At 34.7% G+C, this 19,398-nt stretch overlaps 1 protein-coding gene across 1 annotated transcript; it reads right to left on the bottom strand.

Moving 5' to 3' along the window:
* Positions 1 to 5,300: 5,300 nt before the first annotated feature.
* On the bottom strand, positions 5,301 to 11,216 carry LOC144342949 (plexin-A4-like). Its single transcript, XM_085503998.1, has 12 exons — positions 10,687 to 11,216; positions 10,311 to 10,548; positions 9,641 to 9,808; positions 9,183 to 9,308; positions 8,176 to 8,338; positions 8,015 to 8,067; positions 7,388 to 7,522; positions 6,848 to 6,949; positions 6,314 to 6,399; positions 5,872 to 6,037; positions 5,599 to 5,747; positions 5,301 to 5,445 (listed from the first exon to the last, which is right to left on the bottom strand). The coding sequence occupies exons 1-12, from the start codon at positions 11,214 to 11,216 to the stop codon at positions 5,301 to 5,303; spliced, it is 2,061 nt and encodes a 686-aa protein (XP_085360124.1).
* Between the last annotated feature and the right edge of the window lie 8,182 nt (positions 11,217 to 19,398).

Raw genomic sequence — 19,398 nt, 5'->3', positions numbered from 1 at the left:
TTTGATCTGCGCATGACCATGAAGGCTTGAGCAGCTCTTGTGTGCTCCTCCGTGTTTGGCTAACCATTTACCTGTACCAACAGTGATATCAGTAAGCGAATGCGTATTTCAATAGACACTGAATAACACCAGAAGATACCCGAAGCTGTCTTTTAGCAAGAATTATGCCAGGCAGAAGGAAAAATTTGCGAAATTTGAGTGGTGCACGTTCGTTGACGCCATTCATTACCAGTCCTGTAAATGTGCCACGTGGGTCATCCCCACTTGCTGCCGGTGAAGACAAAGCCAGCGTGAGTACTACTGCTTCTAGCAACGATACTGAGGTCGGAAATAATGAAGATTTTCAAACATTTGTGAGAAATGCGTTTGAACGTTTAGAAAAAAAAATCGAAGAAGGCGTACATAAGCAGATTAGTGTTACAAGCAGGGTGGATACGATTGAAAAACAGCAGTCCGAAGTTGAAAAGTCTGTGGAATTTCTGCACGACAGTGTTGTGCAGTTAAACAAGGATAAAATAGCATTGGAGGAGAAAGTTAGAAGGATGGAAGAAGAAATTTGTCACCTTAAAACCGAAAATAAAGAGATTAGAGAAGATGGTATCCGGCAACAAAGATATTCAAGGAGTTATAATTTACGTTTCGGAGGGGTGAAAGAAGCTGAAAACGAAAACTGTTTACAAACTATTGCCAACATATTATGTGATCAGTGTGGTTTTGAAAATGCTAAAGATATGCTGGAAAACGCTCATAGAGTCCCCACAGTTAAACGGGCAACTACCAATGCGGATCCGAATAGACCTGCTCGCCATATTATTGTCAAGTTTTTGCGTAGGCCTCAGCGTTTGGAGGTGTTCAAAAAGGCGAAAACGTGTCTCCGTGGTAACATATTCGTGACGGAAGATTACTGCCAAGCCGATTATAAATTAAAGCGTGGGTTGAGATCAGTAATGGAAAATGCGTATAAAACGGGACAGAAACCATACTTCAGTAATGGTCGCTTATTTATTAACGGTAAGCTGTATGTGACAAATAATTAAATTAAGAATCGTTATCTGTGCATTGTTACCACTGCTGATTTGATTTTGGGGACAAAATACAGTCCTCGCTTTGTATGGATTTTATTATATTAATTACCGGACGGGTGTAATTATTATCACTGCTGGTTTGTTTTACAGTATTATGTTTAAATTTTGCCTAGCGGATGGATAGTTAAACCCATTCTATTCTTTAATGCTTTGGGTTTTTCTCTTTTTGTTTTATTTGTTTTTGTTTCGTGGGTGTCTGTGTTTTATTATCAGAGTATTTTTTTATGAAATATGTAATCATTGTGACTTATGCCAGAATTGAATTTTATCTCATTCAATGTACGGGGATTACAGGGATATAAAAAGCGAATGAAAATTTTCAGCTGGATTAGGAACTCGAAAGCTAATATTATTCTGCTTCAAGAAACGCATAGTCTAGAAAAAAATGATCATTTGTGGTGCTCACAGATTAAAGGTAATGTGATATTTTCTCATGGGACGGGGGGATCAAGGGGTGTCATAATAATTATTAGAAATATAGAATGCGAGGTGAATAGTGTTATTAGGGATTCAGAGGGTCGTTTGCTAATTATTCGGATAACCATTGAAGATAATAATTTTCTTATTATAAATACATATGGCCCGAATTACGAACTTGATCATTGTAATTTTTTAAACATCGTTAACAAAAATCTACACAAAATGAATATTAACCCTGATACTCAAATAATTTGGGGAGGTGACCATAATTATGCATTGGATATTGTTTTGGATCGTAAAGGGGGGAATCCAAGAGTATGGCGGCGATCATTAGATTGGTATAATAAACTAATGGAAAAATTTAGCCTCATTGATATCTGGTGTATACAAAACCCAAACTCTCGTTGCTTTACATGGAGTCGTTACAGACCTGAACTCATACAGAGTAGAATCGATTATTTTTTGATTAGTGAATCATTGCAATCTTCTGTATTATCTTCTTCAATGAAACCAGGATTGAAGTCAGATCATTTGGCAATAACTCTCTCCATTTCAATAAAAACATCAAAACGAGGGCCCTCATATTGGAAATTTAACTCTAGTTTAGTGAATGATAGCGTGTATATCGAACAAATCACATACAATTTTCCATTATGGTTACAAAAATATAACAATCTGAGAAATCCCCTTCTAATTTGGGATTTAATGAAATTTCGTATAAGGGGTCTTACAATTACCTATTCAAAGAAAAGAGCTGCAGAAAAAAGAAAGAAGATTCAGAAACTAAATGTTGAAATACTAGCCTTGGAATTGGAATATAATTCGGATCCATCGGAACAGTTGTTGGATAGGCTTGAAGGCAAAAGAAAATCACTAGAAGAAGAATATGACTATATAACGGAAGGGTGTATAATTAGGTCGAGAGCAGATTGCTACGAATTTGGGGAAAAAAATTCAAAATATTTTTTAGGCCTAGAAAAGACTAACCAGACTAAAATTCAGATAAATAATTTAATTGATATATCAGGAAATATAATACATGGGGAAAAGAATATTTTATCAGAAATCGGGAAATTTTATTCAGAATTGTTCCGATCAAAAGTTGTGACTGATAATACAAACATTGAGACATTTTTGAACCCATTGAGACTTCCCCATTTAAAAGAATCTGACAAAAATTTGTGTGAGGGTCCAATTACATTGAAGGAAGCTTACGAGGCTCTGCAAAAAATTCCAAATAATAAAACACCGGGGAATGATGGTCTTAGTGCCGAATTTTATAAAACATTTTGGGCTTTGGTGGGACCCTGTGTGGTGAAAGCATTGAATTATGGGTATGAGGTGGGTAAATTATCAATTACACAAAGACAGGCAGTGATATCATTACTCCCTAAAGAAGGAAAGGACCTCAGATACATTAAAAATTTGCGCCCCATATCGCTGTTAAATTTGGATTATAAGATTGCGGCTAAATGTGTTGCCTTGAGAGTGGAGAAAGTATTACCCTCCCTTATTTCTGAACTCCAGTCTGCTTTTGTTAAAGGTAGATATATAGGTGACTGTGCACGTCTGATAGATGACCTTATGAACTACACAAAAGACAGGAATATACCTGGAATTTTATTTTGCATTGATTTTGAAAAGGCATTTGACTATTTGGAATGGCAATACATTTTTGCTGTTCTAAAGAAATATAATTTTGGGGAGTCATTTATTAACTGGATTCATTGTTTCTACTCTGATATCTCAAGTTGTGTAATGAACAAAGGCTTTTCAACTGGGTATTTTAACATGAATCGAGGTGTAAGACAAGGTGACCCTTTATCTCCTGCTTTGTTTATTTTAAGTTTGGAACCTTTACTAAATGCTATATCTGAAAATAATAAAATAAATGGTATTCAGATTGGTCCAAATCAAGTGAAATACACTGCTTATGCAGATGATCTCACCACTTTTGTTAGAGACTTGGCTTCTGCTACGGAACTATTTAGCAAATTGGACTGTTTTAGTACTGTATCTGGGCTGAGGGTAAATGCGGATAAAACGGAAGCAATGTGGATAGGTAGCTGGAGACACCGAAAAGACGAACCTTTAAAATTAAAATGGTGTTCAGATTGTGTTAAAATTGTCGGTATATATTTTTCATATAACGATGATCTTGCGACTTCAATGAATTGTGAAAAATATCTTGTGTCAGTTGGAAAGCTTTTAAAATTTTGGGCTTGTCGTAATTTATCTTTACTCGGTAAAATACAAGTTATTAGATCCTTAGCTATTTCCAAATTACTGTATACGTTTAACCTTATTTCCGTTCCTAAATCAGTATTAGTTAAACTCAACTCGATGTTTTATAATTTCCTCTGGAACGGTCCTGATAAGATCGCCAGAAACACTGTGATTGGTAATATGTTAAAGGGGGGTTTGGCTATGCCGGATTTATTGAGCATGTGTGTTGGAGCAAAAGCAAATTGGGTTAAAAAGTTTTTTGATAAAAATTACCATCCATGGAAACAAGTTTTTGATTGGTATCTTAATTCGGTAGGTGGAGCAAATTTGTTGTTCCAGTGTAATTTTAATAGGGAAATGTTACCGATAAACTTGCCACCCTTTTATGAGTCTGTTCTTCATGCATGGTCGTCAGTAAATTTACATAAACCCCCGGAAAATCTTCAAGAAATCGCAAGTGAGATTATTTGGAACAATCAAAATATTATTATTCAAGGAAAATCTATCTTTTATAGGGAATTGTATAACATAGGTATAGTTTATATTACGGATTTATATGATAAGAATGGTAAAATTCTGTCTTGGGATCTATTGGTTAATCGTTTGGAAGGCACGACAATTTTTTTAAAATGGTTTGGTCTTGTGGATGCAATTCCGAAAACTTGGCATATTAAACGTTCTTATGTTGTTAGACCCACTCTCCCGGTAAGTGTTCCTAGTGATGGTAAAATTATAGTTATTAGCAAAATGTCTACGAGAATATTTTCCCAAATACTAGTTAAAAGGAAATTTTCCCCCCCGAAAAGCGAAATATACTACCAAAATTTGTTTCCTACTATAACTTTAGACTGGAAAAAATTGTATGCACTTCCGTACAAGGTTACAATAGAATCTAAGTCACGTGCATTTTATTGTAAAATTTTGAGAAATATTCTATATATTAATTTTATTTTATTTAAAATGTCCCCAGCTTATGCATCATCTCCCCTGTGTACTGTTTGTAAAAAAACAGATGAAACTTTACTACATTTATTTGTAGACTGCCAATATTCAAAGGAGCTTTGGGGTAAAGTATTTCATAACTGGGGCAAATTTTTAAATCTAAACAGTCTGCCAGATAAACATCAATTACTACTTGGGGATGGAAATTTTAGTACTATTACAAATCAGGTTATATTACTTGCTAAACGGGCTATATACACTGCTAGGTGTCAAGATACCTTACCCAGTTTCATAGTATTAAAACATTTAGTATTGAATATTTATAAAATTGAAAAATATATTGCAACTCGTAAAAATATTATGGAGCATCATGTTAATAAATGGAGTGATTTTCCAGTCGAATAGGTCAAATTTTATGTACTTTACCTTACTCTGATAATTTGTTGTATTTGTGATTGTGTTGTACTTTTTGTTCTGTTTCCTTTTCATGTATTGTTAATTGTATAAGAATAAAAAAAAAAAAAAAAAAAGTCATTTTGAACTTGTTTCTGAAGAAATGGGAAAAAAGATTCACGTGTACAAAATTAGTAATTACAAAGACACAATACATCTTAGTTCAAAATAGATTCAACAAGGCTTAAATATTACCCTCCATGTAAACTGTATTGAGCTTCCAGATATTCCTGTTTGGGGTGTTCCATCATTACCAATAACTTTGACACTGACCTGGCCAGACATATCAACATCTGCAGAGTCTGTTGTGCATTCAATACTGTGGTTGAAATTAAATTAAATGACAATATTTGTCATTGTTATCAAATGTGTTATACCTACTAATGTATATATTTATTTATTTATTTAGTTCATTTCGGTTTTCGTTGTTTTAGATAGTACGTTATGATAATAGCTTAGGGGGACATATTACCTTCTAGATACAGTGTACCCTTCTTCAACCAGTATGCAGTTACGACCCCCGATGTGGACATTGTCAATGTGGGAGTACGTCTTTCCAAAATTGATACCACTAATGACAATGTCAGTCCCACCTTCGAATGAACCAGAAGACGGCCATATCTGAAAGAACAATATTAGAATGCACATTACAATTAGAATAGTTTAAAGCTAAATTGAAATATCTACCTGAACAATCAACCAATGTATCAAATATCATTGTTAAATTAAAAATATATTATATTACCTCATAGATAACAGGGTCACCACAGTTGTGAGTTGTATCTTGTGGCAACCAATCATGATCACAGTGTTGTTCAATCTGACAGGTATTAGCACTAACACACCATCCACATTGTAGTTCCTCTCTACTTGTTACAGTAGATAAGCATTCACTGCAGTCAAGACTGACACTACAATCATACAATGTTACTGTAAATAAAATACCAGATTTTAAATGTCAGAACTCTCAAAACCATAATAGTCATGTTATTGATACATGCACTAGCTTGATGAATTGACCACAGTTCTGCTTTCCAAATTTACCAAGGCAAAATACATATGCATATGCATATTATATCACAAACACTGGCGACCCTCGAATTGGGTGACCATAAATCAGTTTAAACGGGAACCGGAAGTTGATTTGTGTTGTATTGTATTCAATTGATGCTCTCTAACAGACTCACCTATTTATATCATCAATGATATAGTTATCATTCCACTGTACAGTTAAACTCACGTTCAACTCCTGGGTATCAGCATTATAGTGGTACTATAATGGAGGCAGAAGTTTACACAATACTATTAAACAGTGACTGCTATGACATGATTATACTAGTATTACATGAACAAAAGTAAATTGTGTTTAATATCATACAAATATTCATACATCCTACATATGAGGTGATTTTTTAAATTGGTAAATATGTATTAAAACGCACGGTACTGTTCCTATATTACCTTTGATCATATGGCGATAAAATAATTTTTACCACATTGATCATAAATAAATAACATGCATATAATATCAATATGGTCACGGGTATATCGTAACAGCCCCAAAGGCTAATTCACGTAAACATGTATTACATGTGTATCATCGTTGTACCATGCTTGACGGCAATGTTTTAATAGAATTACCACGGAAGCACGAACCTAAAAAGATTAATATCTAAACATAGATCATCCACTCAAAGGTAAGTTACTATTCGTAAACTCACGTTTTTAGCATCACAAATCAATGTTGATTCATTATATCTAGTAGCTGATGTAGAATCTTCAAATCCATCTCCGCTTAGAATACATTCATAACCAGGATTACCCTACAGATTTACAAATATATCACAAATCAATGCACATTCATTATATTTAGTAGCTGATATATAATCTTATAATCACTGCCCTTTTCTTGGAAAACAATCATAACCATGTTGATTTCTTGAATATAACAACCACTTGAGTACTAAAATAAGGGGCCAAACATCGTATTTACATGTCCAGGAAATTATATGCCTATACTAGACAAGATAATATTTGCGTATGATTGCAGTTGCATTTTAATTGTTCATTTTAAATGTGTCTTAATAGAACCAAATATAAATGTTTAATTTCATTGGAATTATGCATGATTTACCAGGTGTGTGTGTACATTTCCTACTGTAACAAGATGATTCCTGGTATAGCTTGTAAAGTTGTGACTGGAACAAGATGCATAGTCTCAAGATATGAAAATATATTCATTGCAATGTAATTCAGTTTACCTTCAAATCCGGGATATTGACTGCGTTCACTACAAGCGATACTGTCAAACCAACATGAACTAGAACTTCGTCACTTTGTTGCTCAATATAAGGACAGTAATGACGCCCTCTTCTCCCATTACTACCAAATATATTCTGAAACGAAATTGTAATAGCCGTGTACGCAAGAAAGTACACAGTTTACAATAACTGAATTATATCTACTAATTAGCATGATACAAATCCACTTTCACTAATACAAATTATAGTTATCATTATCTATAATTAGCGCATTTAAGTGTACTTACATTTTCACCTACAACAATTGTGGAACTGTCATCTTCAGCACATGTACCACTTTTATGTGTACATTTGTTTTCATATATACACCAATCACATGCCCACTAACACACTCTGTACATCTGTAGATAGTAAATTGTAAACAATAATGCTGACTACTTCTTTAATATGTGAAATGTTATTTATCATGCCACTATACGCTGTGATTTCAATATTTAATTGTTAACTATGTCTACTATCATAGTATAATAAAACATTTGTATATACATTATATACGTATAGATAAAACTAATATTACACTTACGAGTTGTGGGCAGAGCAATCGAAAAAATAGAATTCAGTATGTACAAACTCTATAGTTGTTTCCATACTTTTTACAGAAAGTTGTACTGCCACGGAATCTGCTGACAAAAGAAATGTCATATTGCACTTAATTGCAATTACTTTATCTAAAATATCGACAATATGCTGACAACAATGCTGACTGTATTATAAGTGTTTTACTTAACCTTGTCCATTTTGTATATTGGGTCTCATGTCGGGAGGCGGTGTATCACAGGTCAAGACATTTCCAGCTTGATCAGCAGGTGTTATAAAGATGATTCCAAACATACAATGATAAGCTGGGGTTATATCACGTTCATCAGGCAATTCAGTAACACTGAGAGTGATCTGAATAACAATGTACAAATAGTTACACTAACTGAGAATAACGAATTGGTTGTAACATCACATCCCATTGTAAAATGCGATATATCACAACGATTATTTTTTTTACTTATACAACTACGATATTCAAAATACTATATCAGCGGTTAATGATTTAACATTTAGTTAAGAATCACTGTACTAATCATATACCTGACTCCGGACACTAATGGCGATACTATTCGTTGGTTCTATTGATATTATATTAACACACATATCATCAGAAAACACATCTAATCATCTTGATGTTTGCTGTGAAAATGGACAATCACTATGAAGGGAACATCTGTCAAACCAAAAACATACACGTTTATAAATGTCGTTGTCATATTTCGAATTGTGTATGATTACATATCAATTCTGTTTATTTTTTTTATTTTCACGTGAAAAGTACATTGTGTAACATGTGTAATAGAGACTAAATACAACTTATAGCAACCTTTTTTCGAGTGTACACCAACCACAGTAAGGATCCATAGAGCTAAAACATTCACTGCATGTTGTATACTGATTACAGTCTTGTACCTTTAGTTTGTATACCTAGAGGTACACAGAAAGATGTTAGTCAGGCATTATGGTACATTTCACATGCTGTAAATTGATTATTTTGCTCTGTGCATTGACGATAGCCATTCTCAATAGAAATGCCAAGTTAATTTCGACCCATGTAAAAACACAGTTAAATTTGTTTCTAGTTCTAGTTTAAAAAAACATTAGTCTAGCAGTTCATGTAGTTCTATTGACATTAATGCAATTGTTTTGGTTTTACCAGCAATATTCCTCTAATTCGTGAATTTGTTATACTTACTTTGTGTTGGGCAAGAACATAGACATGCTGAAAATTATTGTCAAACGTTATATCAGGCAGAACAGTTGAAGAATGCAGATAGTGGACGTAATACTGTGCAGCAGATAGACTTTGTCTGAAAAGAACCTAAACATAATAATACAGAGGAAAAATAATATTCACGGTCAAATCTTTGTTTTCATTTAGCATTCAAAAAAACTAACCATATGGCATTATCGACATATAATTAACATGGTACATGGGTGTGAGCTTACTATAATAGCCTCGATAAATAACATTTTAATAATGATAACAATATTCTGTGCAAGTAAGATTATGGCACTAAAGAAAATCACTTTTAGAATTTACTTTAGAATTTACTTACTGACATGCTACGGAATACGCACAACTTATTTGTGTAGCGTACTGGGGTATTCCAGTATACCAACAATTGTGTTTATTTGTATAGTAATCCTTACCTTCAGTAAGTGTCCATATTGTGTTCCTATAAACCCAACAGTGTGTTCTTGTACAATAATTACAGCAATGGATGTAAGTAATGCATTGGGATATTCCAGAATGGCGTCTTTAGATAAGAGATTATTCCCATTTACATATCTATACAGACCACCAGTTGAACATTCCTCCTAAATAACAATACACACAGCCCACATATTGTTAATCTGTAACTTATTTTTATACAATTAATTTAATTTAATTTGAAATAAAACGTATTGAACACTATATGCGGCTTTACCTCATAAGAAAAGTTATACAAGTACCATATTTTTATATAATTATTATTTCTGATTGCCGATTACAGTAGAACAAAATACATTATTTTCATATTATAGTCAGCGTCATATTAACCGGGTCATGTAATAGTGTGGCTGCAACCTTTTTCGTTAATTTTAATAATATTTTGCCACCGATAACACTTTTTGTTTTGATATTAAAAATTTCACAGTATTAAGTCATGCTTATATATTTTAGGTAACACTGCATGGTATACTTACTACAGTGCCCCCAGTGCCAAGACATGTTGATCCATATATATAATGTAATTCATAATCATCACCACCTTGATTAATACATCCATATATAGCATCACTGAAGGTTTGTTCAATGTCTGTCATTATACATGCACACTGCAGATTGTTGTAATGGTGTTAAATCCTGTGGTGTTTCTCCTTTGGCAAATACAGCAAATAGAACGTGTTCCCCGTCTTCCAATGATAGTGACGTAGCTAGATCTGATGCTGGTTTCATGGCATGGGCCGCTTGTAGTAAATTGTATGCCGTACCATCAGGGCTCTTACACTGTAACGTTACTTCTGTGTAAGAGTCGTAGTAGTAGTCATTTCTCTCTTGACATACACGTACAATCCTAGATATGTACGAATCGTCGGATCTACCTAAACGTTATACGGTACGAAAGTAACTGAATCCACCATAGCTGAAACCTGTTTTATAGATCACATTGTTTGGTCCATGGTAGATGCTAAATATATCTATAGTTGTTAACCTAAAGCCATTGCTTATTACACCAAATAAGTTTCCTTCAAGTTGTCTTCCACTCACGCCTTGCTCTCCGTAATAGTAACCCCATTTTGATGTACCAACATACAAAATAGGTTTATCATCATACCCAGGTGCTAAAAATCCCACAGTAGAGTCTTCTACAGTGTCTGCAGCGACATATTTATCACTATAACCCAGCACAGACAAGTCAGTCAAATTTCTAATCTGACAATATCCATGGTCACTGCCACATGTAACAAGATTATTGTCATCGTAGTTAATTGATAATATCTTATTATAGTTATCAGTTCCATCATCAGGTTTAGTTGTTATGTTATTGATGAGTAGCAAATCTGCATCCAGTCTATAAATGTAATCAACACCACCAATGTATACGTCACCAGTTGATTCATCTACAGTCATGTGATTACATTCAATTGAATCTTGGGTAAACATATTGACAATAGTGGAATCCACAAATATCACACATATGACCAAAACGTTAACGAACTTAATAGTACAATATCGTGCCATGATGGATGACTGGAGACTGAAAACAATAACAACATAATAAACCATATTTATTACGTCACTACACATTGTTTGAACTTAGTATTTACATTTACTACAGTTGTCATGTCATTATTGCTCATTGCTTATATTCCGCCGCTTGATTAATTAATTATTTTATTTATTTATTTTGGAATTTATTCATTAATTTTGATCACTTTTCATTAACAGGTTCGTCGGAATACAAATCACGCCGCTGTATAAACAAAAGAAAACTACACAACATATACAAGGAAGAGTATATTTTACATCAAAGTCAAAGCAAATTTGTACACCACGTGCACGATGATTAAATCGACAATTGTGGACATACATCTATTTGAATAAAAGCATCATGAAATTATTAAGGCAGATGTGCAAGTCCCAAGTTGACTGACGCATTGAAATACGAGATAAAGGTGTTTACCACTACCAGAATTGTATAACAAATCTCATGTCCAAGTATTTGCGACGATTTGATAAGGTTATCAGGTTGAAGGAATCATAGCATCATCTATAGTTCGTGCATTAATAAGTATATCAGATTTACCAAACTTCAGTTCACGGATCAATATGAAATTTTTCCATTATAAAATCGTGAATGTTCCATTCAATGAAATCTGATATATAGAAACGTACACAGTACTTTACAAACATTATGACACTATGAAGTACTCCCAAATTCTTACTCTTCATTATTCATTCTAGGATATTGAAAATTATTTAATTGAGATTTATAGTTGATTTTTGTTGGTGATCGAGATAACATGCCTGATACCATAAAGACACAACATTTACATCGTCGAGTAGAGAATACAGTCAGACATGCAATCTGACTAAGCAGCAGTGTCGCATAATCAGCGTATGCCATAACAGGCTTTTTGGAGGCCATTGACATACATATTGAAGAAAATGTGTTTCAATAAAATGATATTGCAATTGTATATACTAGAACCTTGAAACTGTATACTTATAGCATGCTTGCACTAAAACCATAACATAACTTACTCTCTATATATATGACGCGACGATTCACCAATCGATAATATTAAATACTCACATGGGCGGAAACCATGACAAAGACGATTGGTGTGATGTTGTTTTCCTCTGGTCTTTAGGTCGCCAGACCGCAAGTAACCCCATAGTAGTCATTTTGCAAAGGACGAACGAGGAACGGTCATAAAAGCTAATACTATTTTATTATTGATCTACGCCTTTACTGTGTATGTCTTTACGAGCGTCTATTTCCAACGACGAGTTATTGTGTGTATACTATAGTGACTTAATTTAGTAACCAGGCAACATTGAACCACCTATAACTGACTACATAACGATTCCAGTGGCAATACGTCGTTGATAAATTTAGCGGTGCCAATTTGAAAGCTAGACTTCGCTTGGAATGGTGGTCGAATTTCCTGGTGCTGTGGTAAAACGCAGCGCAACACCTTGGCAGATATTTCGTTGGTTCGAATGTCAACACCGGCAGTAGTTAAAATGATTACATTTTAATCCTTTGAGTCGGAAACTAACAACTATTCAAATTCACGGCATTATGTATACTCTTCCACAATCAAAAAACATAATTGATATAATTGCTTTTAATAAAATCTATAAAAAAATGCAAACAATCTCCTCCGCCTTAACTGTCAGCCGAATTGTTTACAAACCTAATCAATCACACCAGTAAACATTGTTAATTGTATGACATCTATAAACACTACTAATTTTATGACATCATTCGTTGTACATGTAAACCAAATACTACAGTTACACAGTTGACCAGCTAAAAGAATTGCACAATGTCCTTCAGTAGTTAATAATTAACACAGCAGCTTATGTGTTGTCATGTAAAGTTATAATCTAACTTCAAAATTACAAATAACCAACAACAGATTACTTGCATCCATTGCTGTAACAACAGATTGTCCTATTGACTATGCACACAAATGTATTAAAAACTTATAAAACGTACCTGAAACTGGCGTTTCTTTGTCCTAAAATTATGTTTTGTTGTTATTTGCTGTGGTAGACAGTTTCCTGTTGAACAAATGTGCTGTGACTACGCCTTCAAATAGTGTCATGCAATGGCTGATAACCTCCCAAATGTGTTGATATTCACCCTGAATAGAACACCAGTCTGCTACGTACATCAAACTATCAACGTTAATAAAATCACATGGAGGTAAGCCAAGTATATGACTATATTATATGTGACCCCCCCCCCCGGTGTCAAAGGTCACAAACACCGAACCGATTCCTGATACGGGGCGACATTACATGTATGTAGGTATACAGTACGGTCTACTTGTACTACCTGGTCAGTGTATTTTTGGCAGATAAATTGAATAGTTGACAATTTAATGTATAAGGGAGGATGCGTTACTCAAATATTGTGTGATATGTGTGTAAGAATAGGCGAGACGCAGTTCAGACGATTATTTTAGCGAACTTTCCTGTTCGGTCAACCAATGGAAATGTGTCGAAGGTGTAACATTTTGAACAAAAAAATATGTGATATTTAATAACAGTCTAGAATGATATTTGCATAATCTAAATTTTGAACGTGTCAATGGCATTAAATATTGGTATATGGCGTATTATACCCAGTCGATATGAATATAAAGCGACACATGAGTAAATGTAGTAATGAGATTTCCGAATTCAACAGAGATGAACCGAGTGTATTTGTTCATAACGGCATTAATAATGATACACAACTCGAATAATTGGTATCTTCGTCGTTATGTTTATTAGAAAGTTATTTTCTGTCTGATCGGTCGCCGTAAATTCAAGTCTGTGTTACGTATGCACACACACACTGCGTTGGATTTAGACATGTCCAAACAACGCGTACGTGCAGTTTCCTTAGTTCAGTAGTCAACCACTCTAGATCCGGGTCTTGCTAAGAGCCAAGTGCTTTACGTCACACATGCATGCATGCACTCTTGTACATTATGCGTGACAAAGCTTTCTGCTATCCAGAATATAGCATTTTTATCGAGTGAGCCTATTTGCGGTGTGTTTGTTATAACATCGAGCAACGTGGGACTCTTCAATTAATTTCTTGATAACCGTGAACGTGTGTCTAATTTTTATAACACCCATTAATGTTGTTCCGGTGGTTGGGAGCAATGTAAAAGCGCTACGTAATGTCATATAGCAGGACCACCAGCATGAACGACAATGTGACGAGTGTACGCCTTTTACTGTTTACTTCGCCAGTAAATTTCATCGTCTCGTCGCTAGTTCGGGAGTCACTTATTGCGTTTTCGAAATTCCGCAGTGATTGGGGCCTTACATACTTTATAGCATTTATGGGAGACTGATGTCAGGATTCGTCGGATTAATAGTTTGAAAACTTATTTTCGTTGGATGTCACGCTATTCACAACTTCTTCACATTGCGTACAACCGATCACATGCATAAAAGTATGCTTTGAAAGCCATAACAAACTAGAAAAATACAAAAAAAACGTCTCAATAGTGATGAAGAAGATCCGATTTTTAATCGGAACGTTCCTTAGTGGCAAAACTGTAACCCTACTCTCTTGTGCGATTTTTTGTTTCGTGTTGACTTTATAGATGATGAATTTCAGTTCACGGACTAAGAAGGGCTATTCTCTTTCAAACGAGTTTTAAGTACGTTAGAAAAGCGTCATCATCGACTGATCAGAACAATCGCCAAAATTGAATGAACACTAACATCGTTATGGAATAAAACTCAAATCTCTACACACTCTGTACGTTTTGCCCAATTGTGTCCAGTATAAAATATCGTCCCCCATTTCGTAATATCTTGGCATCTGTGATCACTTTTAATTCTGACATTGACTTGAATATCGGTATCTGAAATGAATATTGCATGTGGTTAGAAATATTGTTCGCGCAACTAGAATATACAAAACGTTCGGGAAAAAACTGTACCTGTCAGTTCCATAAAGATTGAAACCAACACGATTCCTAACTAACTAAGTCATTAACTAAACGTCCGGGCTAAAAGGGGTTCTTATGGGTATGGACCAATTCGTGCAGAACCGAACGCTGTGATCCAGAACGAATTCGAGAGATTAGCTTTTACAAGTTTCCATGGAGAAATGCTACCAAGATAGCTAATATAATTACGTGCAAAAAAAGGCATTTTTCCCGAAAACACGACTACTTTGAGAAAATTATGCATTGTGATGATAATTTGGAAATTGTCGGAGATACTGTGAGTACTGTTAAGACACAGCGTGTTCTTAAAGATGTTATACTTGAATCATTCGCAGAGGTTATGCTGAGTGCTATAATTAAATAATAACACAAAAAGTTGGTGAGGGTAATATCACGATTTGTTGCCCGCCCAAGGGATGGTGGTCATGACCATAATATTGATGATGCCAGTGCTGAAGGCGAGGGTCATGATGATCATGACCAACAGCCCGAGGACAGACCAGAAATCGTGCTGTCGCCCGAATAACCATATCTTATTTATTTTATCACATCGAACAGACCTCCAACATGCACAATCACATCTACCATACATCACTCACACCCTCACTACAATAAAAATAACAACACTTATATTTGAACTATGCAAAATTTAATTTTATCTATTATAACAAGTTTCACATTACTCAATAACACACATATATTGTTTGCTGAAAAATCTGCGAAATACACTCAGTAAATGTTACACAGATACTATTTTTAGTAACCGTGTTTTAGCAATGTGAATTACTCAATTTATCGAGAGTAACATTTTTGAAATGAATTTAGAAATTCTCAAACGTAAGTTATTTGATCACTGTCCAGATAAAAATGTCAGAGTGCCGTGGAAGTGACTGAAATAACATTCTCACCAAAGTACCACACCTATGCACAAGTCACATAGCTTTAGAGCGTTTTCGGTTAGCATCGGCGTTGAACGCGTAAAAATGCTCACAGCGTAGAACGCGCCGCTGCGATCCCAGCTGCGACTTTTCAATGGTTGCTTTGCCGTACATTTTTGCTTCGTATATAAATACTCTAAACATCAAAACAGTGTATCTTACTCAATATCCTTTCTTGCACGTTCGCTGTATATTTCGGATGGCCAAAGTTCCATCAAAACCGGGAAAGCGACCTCGAAAACAACAGCGGCCAAGTCAGCATCAGTGCAGCAAACGACAATTTGTTATGCGCAGTATCGTTGCGCAGTAGTTTTAAAGACGCCATCCATGTGATATACCTATGTGATATCCACTTTCCGGGCAGTATACTATGTAATATACATTTTATTCAATGCCATGTGACTGAGTCTCAACCAATCACAGCATGCGTAACATCAGCGAAATGTGATACTAACTATTGGATTACGAACTATTTTCAGTTACAATGCGCATAAACATTGCACACCCGTGATGAAACCTCTAGGTATGATACATATTTACATATATATTTTCGTATATATATAGCTGTATATACCGTCGTTGATATTTGCCGATGTACCATCTAAACCATACTCACTATTCAGTGGCCAATTGGTACCAGTTCGGGAGCTAAAGCAATGCAGAGCTGTCAAATAAAGTATGTCGGTAAACATTAAACATAATAGTGTCACCAAATATATTTGAGCCACTGTTTTGACAGAGTTACATTACATTACTCATTTTTGTTCGGGTGTTTGTTTAACCCTTGAAAAACGTTTATCATGTTCATCACCATTGAAAATACTAAAATTTGACTCATGGCAATTTGGGACTTTCAGCAGGGAAACATTAAAATCATACTTTTGCATTGTCCTCCAACGTTGACACAAATCAGCAATTTAGTAGGGGTAACTTAGCTGCTTCGCAATACGTACATTTTGTCAGCCTCGAAAAATTGAAATTGATTTTATGCATATTTGTCTGTTTATTATGTATACATTATGCATCAAAGAGCAACTGTGATACTGACTGCTGGTTAATTAGAATGACTTGGATTCCAGTCTCAATGAAGAGAATGTTTTGAAATTTGGTAGGCATTTTGCAATATACAGTGTTGACTAGAGAGTTGATATGCCTGATTATACCTGAGATTTTCCCGGTTATGCATAATTGCTGTTTTATGGGCTGGTGGTTATTAGTATGGGGTAGAGGTGTAATTTGCTTTTTGGCGATTCAGTTCAATTTATTTAATTTAAACTTTAGGATCTGTAATTGTTTAAGGATTGGGATTATTGATGATTTTTTATCGGACAAACTTGGACACGGAGTAGTTCCGTAAACTACGTGTTGGTAGTATTATTATGGTTAATATGTGTCTGTGTCTGTGAGTGGGAATTTATAATTGTGTGTTTTTGGAGATTTATTTATTTAATTTAATTTATTTATTTTAAAACTATAGTATCTGTCATTGTTTATGTATTGTAATTATTAATTATTTAGGGAAAGATTGTACCTAGAATACAAATTTCACAAAACAGTGTCGTTTAATTACTGTAACAATAAATAATTCCTAGTTGTAATTGCATGTTGGGCACTTATTAAACCATATTCTTAAAAATATGACTCTATGTTATAATTAAGACCCTCTATAGTTGGGGTCAGATTCTTTATTATCGATTTTTCTAATGTAGAGGATGCTGTTATGAAAGTCACAGCTAACAACCCATCTCATCCCCATCTTCCGACTTGAATTATGCAGATAAATCTGGGGGGTATTGACGAGTAGTTAGAGTATCGTCAGACACAACTGGAACTTTGGATGACTCCCTAGACCAGTCTATTGTATTAATATTGCAATTATTGGATTCTGACAGAATATCAATTGTTTAAAAAAAATACAGCCTGCGTTTTTAATAACAGCATTGGCACTGCGACAAGGTCTTTTAAGTATCACTGATGAGTATGATAAAAAGCATGATTTGACTTCATGTAACATAAATTTATAACGACTAAAGTCTTCAACAAAAGTTGCTCATAATACTAAGCAACGATTAGATTTTGGCCAGCAATTTTGGGATAACTAACAATTATGAATGAAGTTTCATCACAATTTCAGGAGAGGTTGTCTTTGTTTGCAATGTATAATACAATAAATGTTGGCATGGAACTTACAGCAATTGAAGTAATAGTGATTTAAGTGTAGTTGCAAATGCAAACTGAATGTTGGGGCAAGTTGCATCAGGTAGGGCAGGGGTTTAACAGTTTATAACTAGTCGCGCTCTTTAGTCTTTAAATAAATTTATTATTTTTTTGTAAGAAAACCAAAATATCATGTACTGAACGTAAACAACCGTTCTGCTATTGCCTTTCTGATTGTTGAACGATTCACCGACGAGATGTCATTCAGTAAGCGGCATAAATGATGACTAGCCTGCTCTCGGTAAGTGTAATGTTGATTTTGTGTTAAATAGAGGAATTACGCATTCAGTTCATACCTTCCATCCTATAATACCCTTACATGCATTCGCAGTACGACCAACACACACTGATATGCAATATTACTATGGTAACAATCATTGGTTGATATGTTTCACAGCTAGCAAGATTGACCACGGTCATAATCATTCGATATGGTATTCATTCCACAGCATCAAGCCAGATTGACCACAGTCATAATCATATGACCGAGTCTGTATACATTTCACGGCATCTAGCCAGATTTAACACGATCATAATCATATGACCGTAGTTGTTATACATTTCACGGCATCTAGCCAGATTGACTACGGTCATAATAATATGACAGTGGTCGGTATACGTTCCACAGCATCTGGCCAGATTGAGCATGGTCTTAATCATACAGAGCATTCAATCATCTTCTAAATTAAAGGAAACACAGGTAATGCACATACGCTCATTTACATTATAATGAGGTAAATTAGTGTTATGATTAAATCTGGTATGATGCGCAAAAGTGTTGACGGAAGACCCAAATGATAGGTATCTTCTCCGACAACCAATTTGGTAGCAGTCATATTGGCGAAAATACTATATCCTGTTGTTTTCAATAAGTATATGTGCAGGAAGTAAAATCCTGATATCACCAAAGACAGGGCTTTAAATGATTCAACATCAAACCAGAAATATAGAATGTAAATGCATGGGCCTGTTTGTACAGTATACGAGTTCATCCATCACTATTTAGGTGAAACATGTTAAAAAGATCTCAAACCATTATGAAGCCAATGAAAGCAAATTTGGTGTTTCCAGTATTAGAGT

This window comes from Saccoglossus kowalevskii, chromosome 9 (genome assembly GCF_978046115.1).
Source record: "Saccoglossus kowalevskii chromosome 9, keSacKowa6.1, whole genome shotgun sequence".
Lineage (NCBI taxonomy): Eukaryota > Metazoa > Hemichordata > Enteropneusta > Harrimaniidae > Saccoglossus > Saccoglossus kowalevskii.
Note: the sequence above shows the minus strand (reverse complement) of the source record. Positions and strands in the feature narration are given on the sequence as shown.

Excerpts from the sequence above, each read along its gene's own strand:
- LOC144342949 (XM_085503998.1), bottom strand. The coding sequence starts at position 11,216 with ATGGCACGATATTGTACTATTAAGTTCGTTAACGTTTTGGTCATATGT. Across the intron at positions 6,038-6,313 it reads ATCATTGATGATATAAATAG|TGTCAGTCTTGACTGCAGTG; the intron begins GTGAGTCTGTTA and ends GTATGATTGTAG. Across the intron at positions 5,748-5,871 it reads GTGACCCTGTTATCTATGAG|ATATGGCCGTCTTCTGGTTC; the intron begins GTAATATAATAT and ends TTGTTCTTTCAG.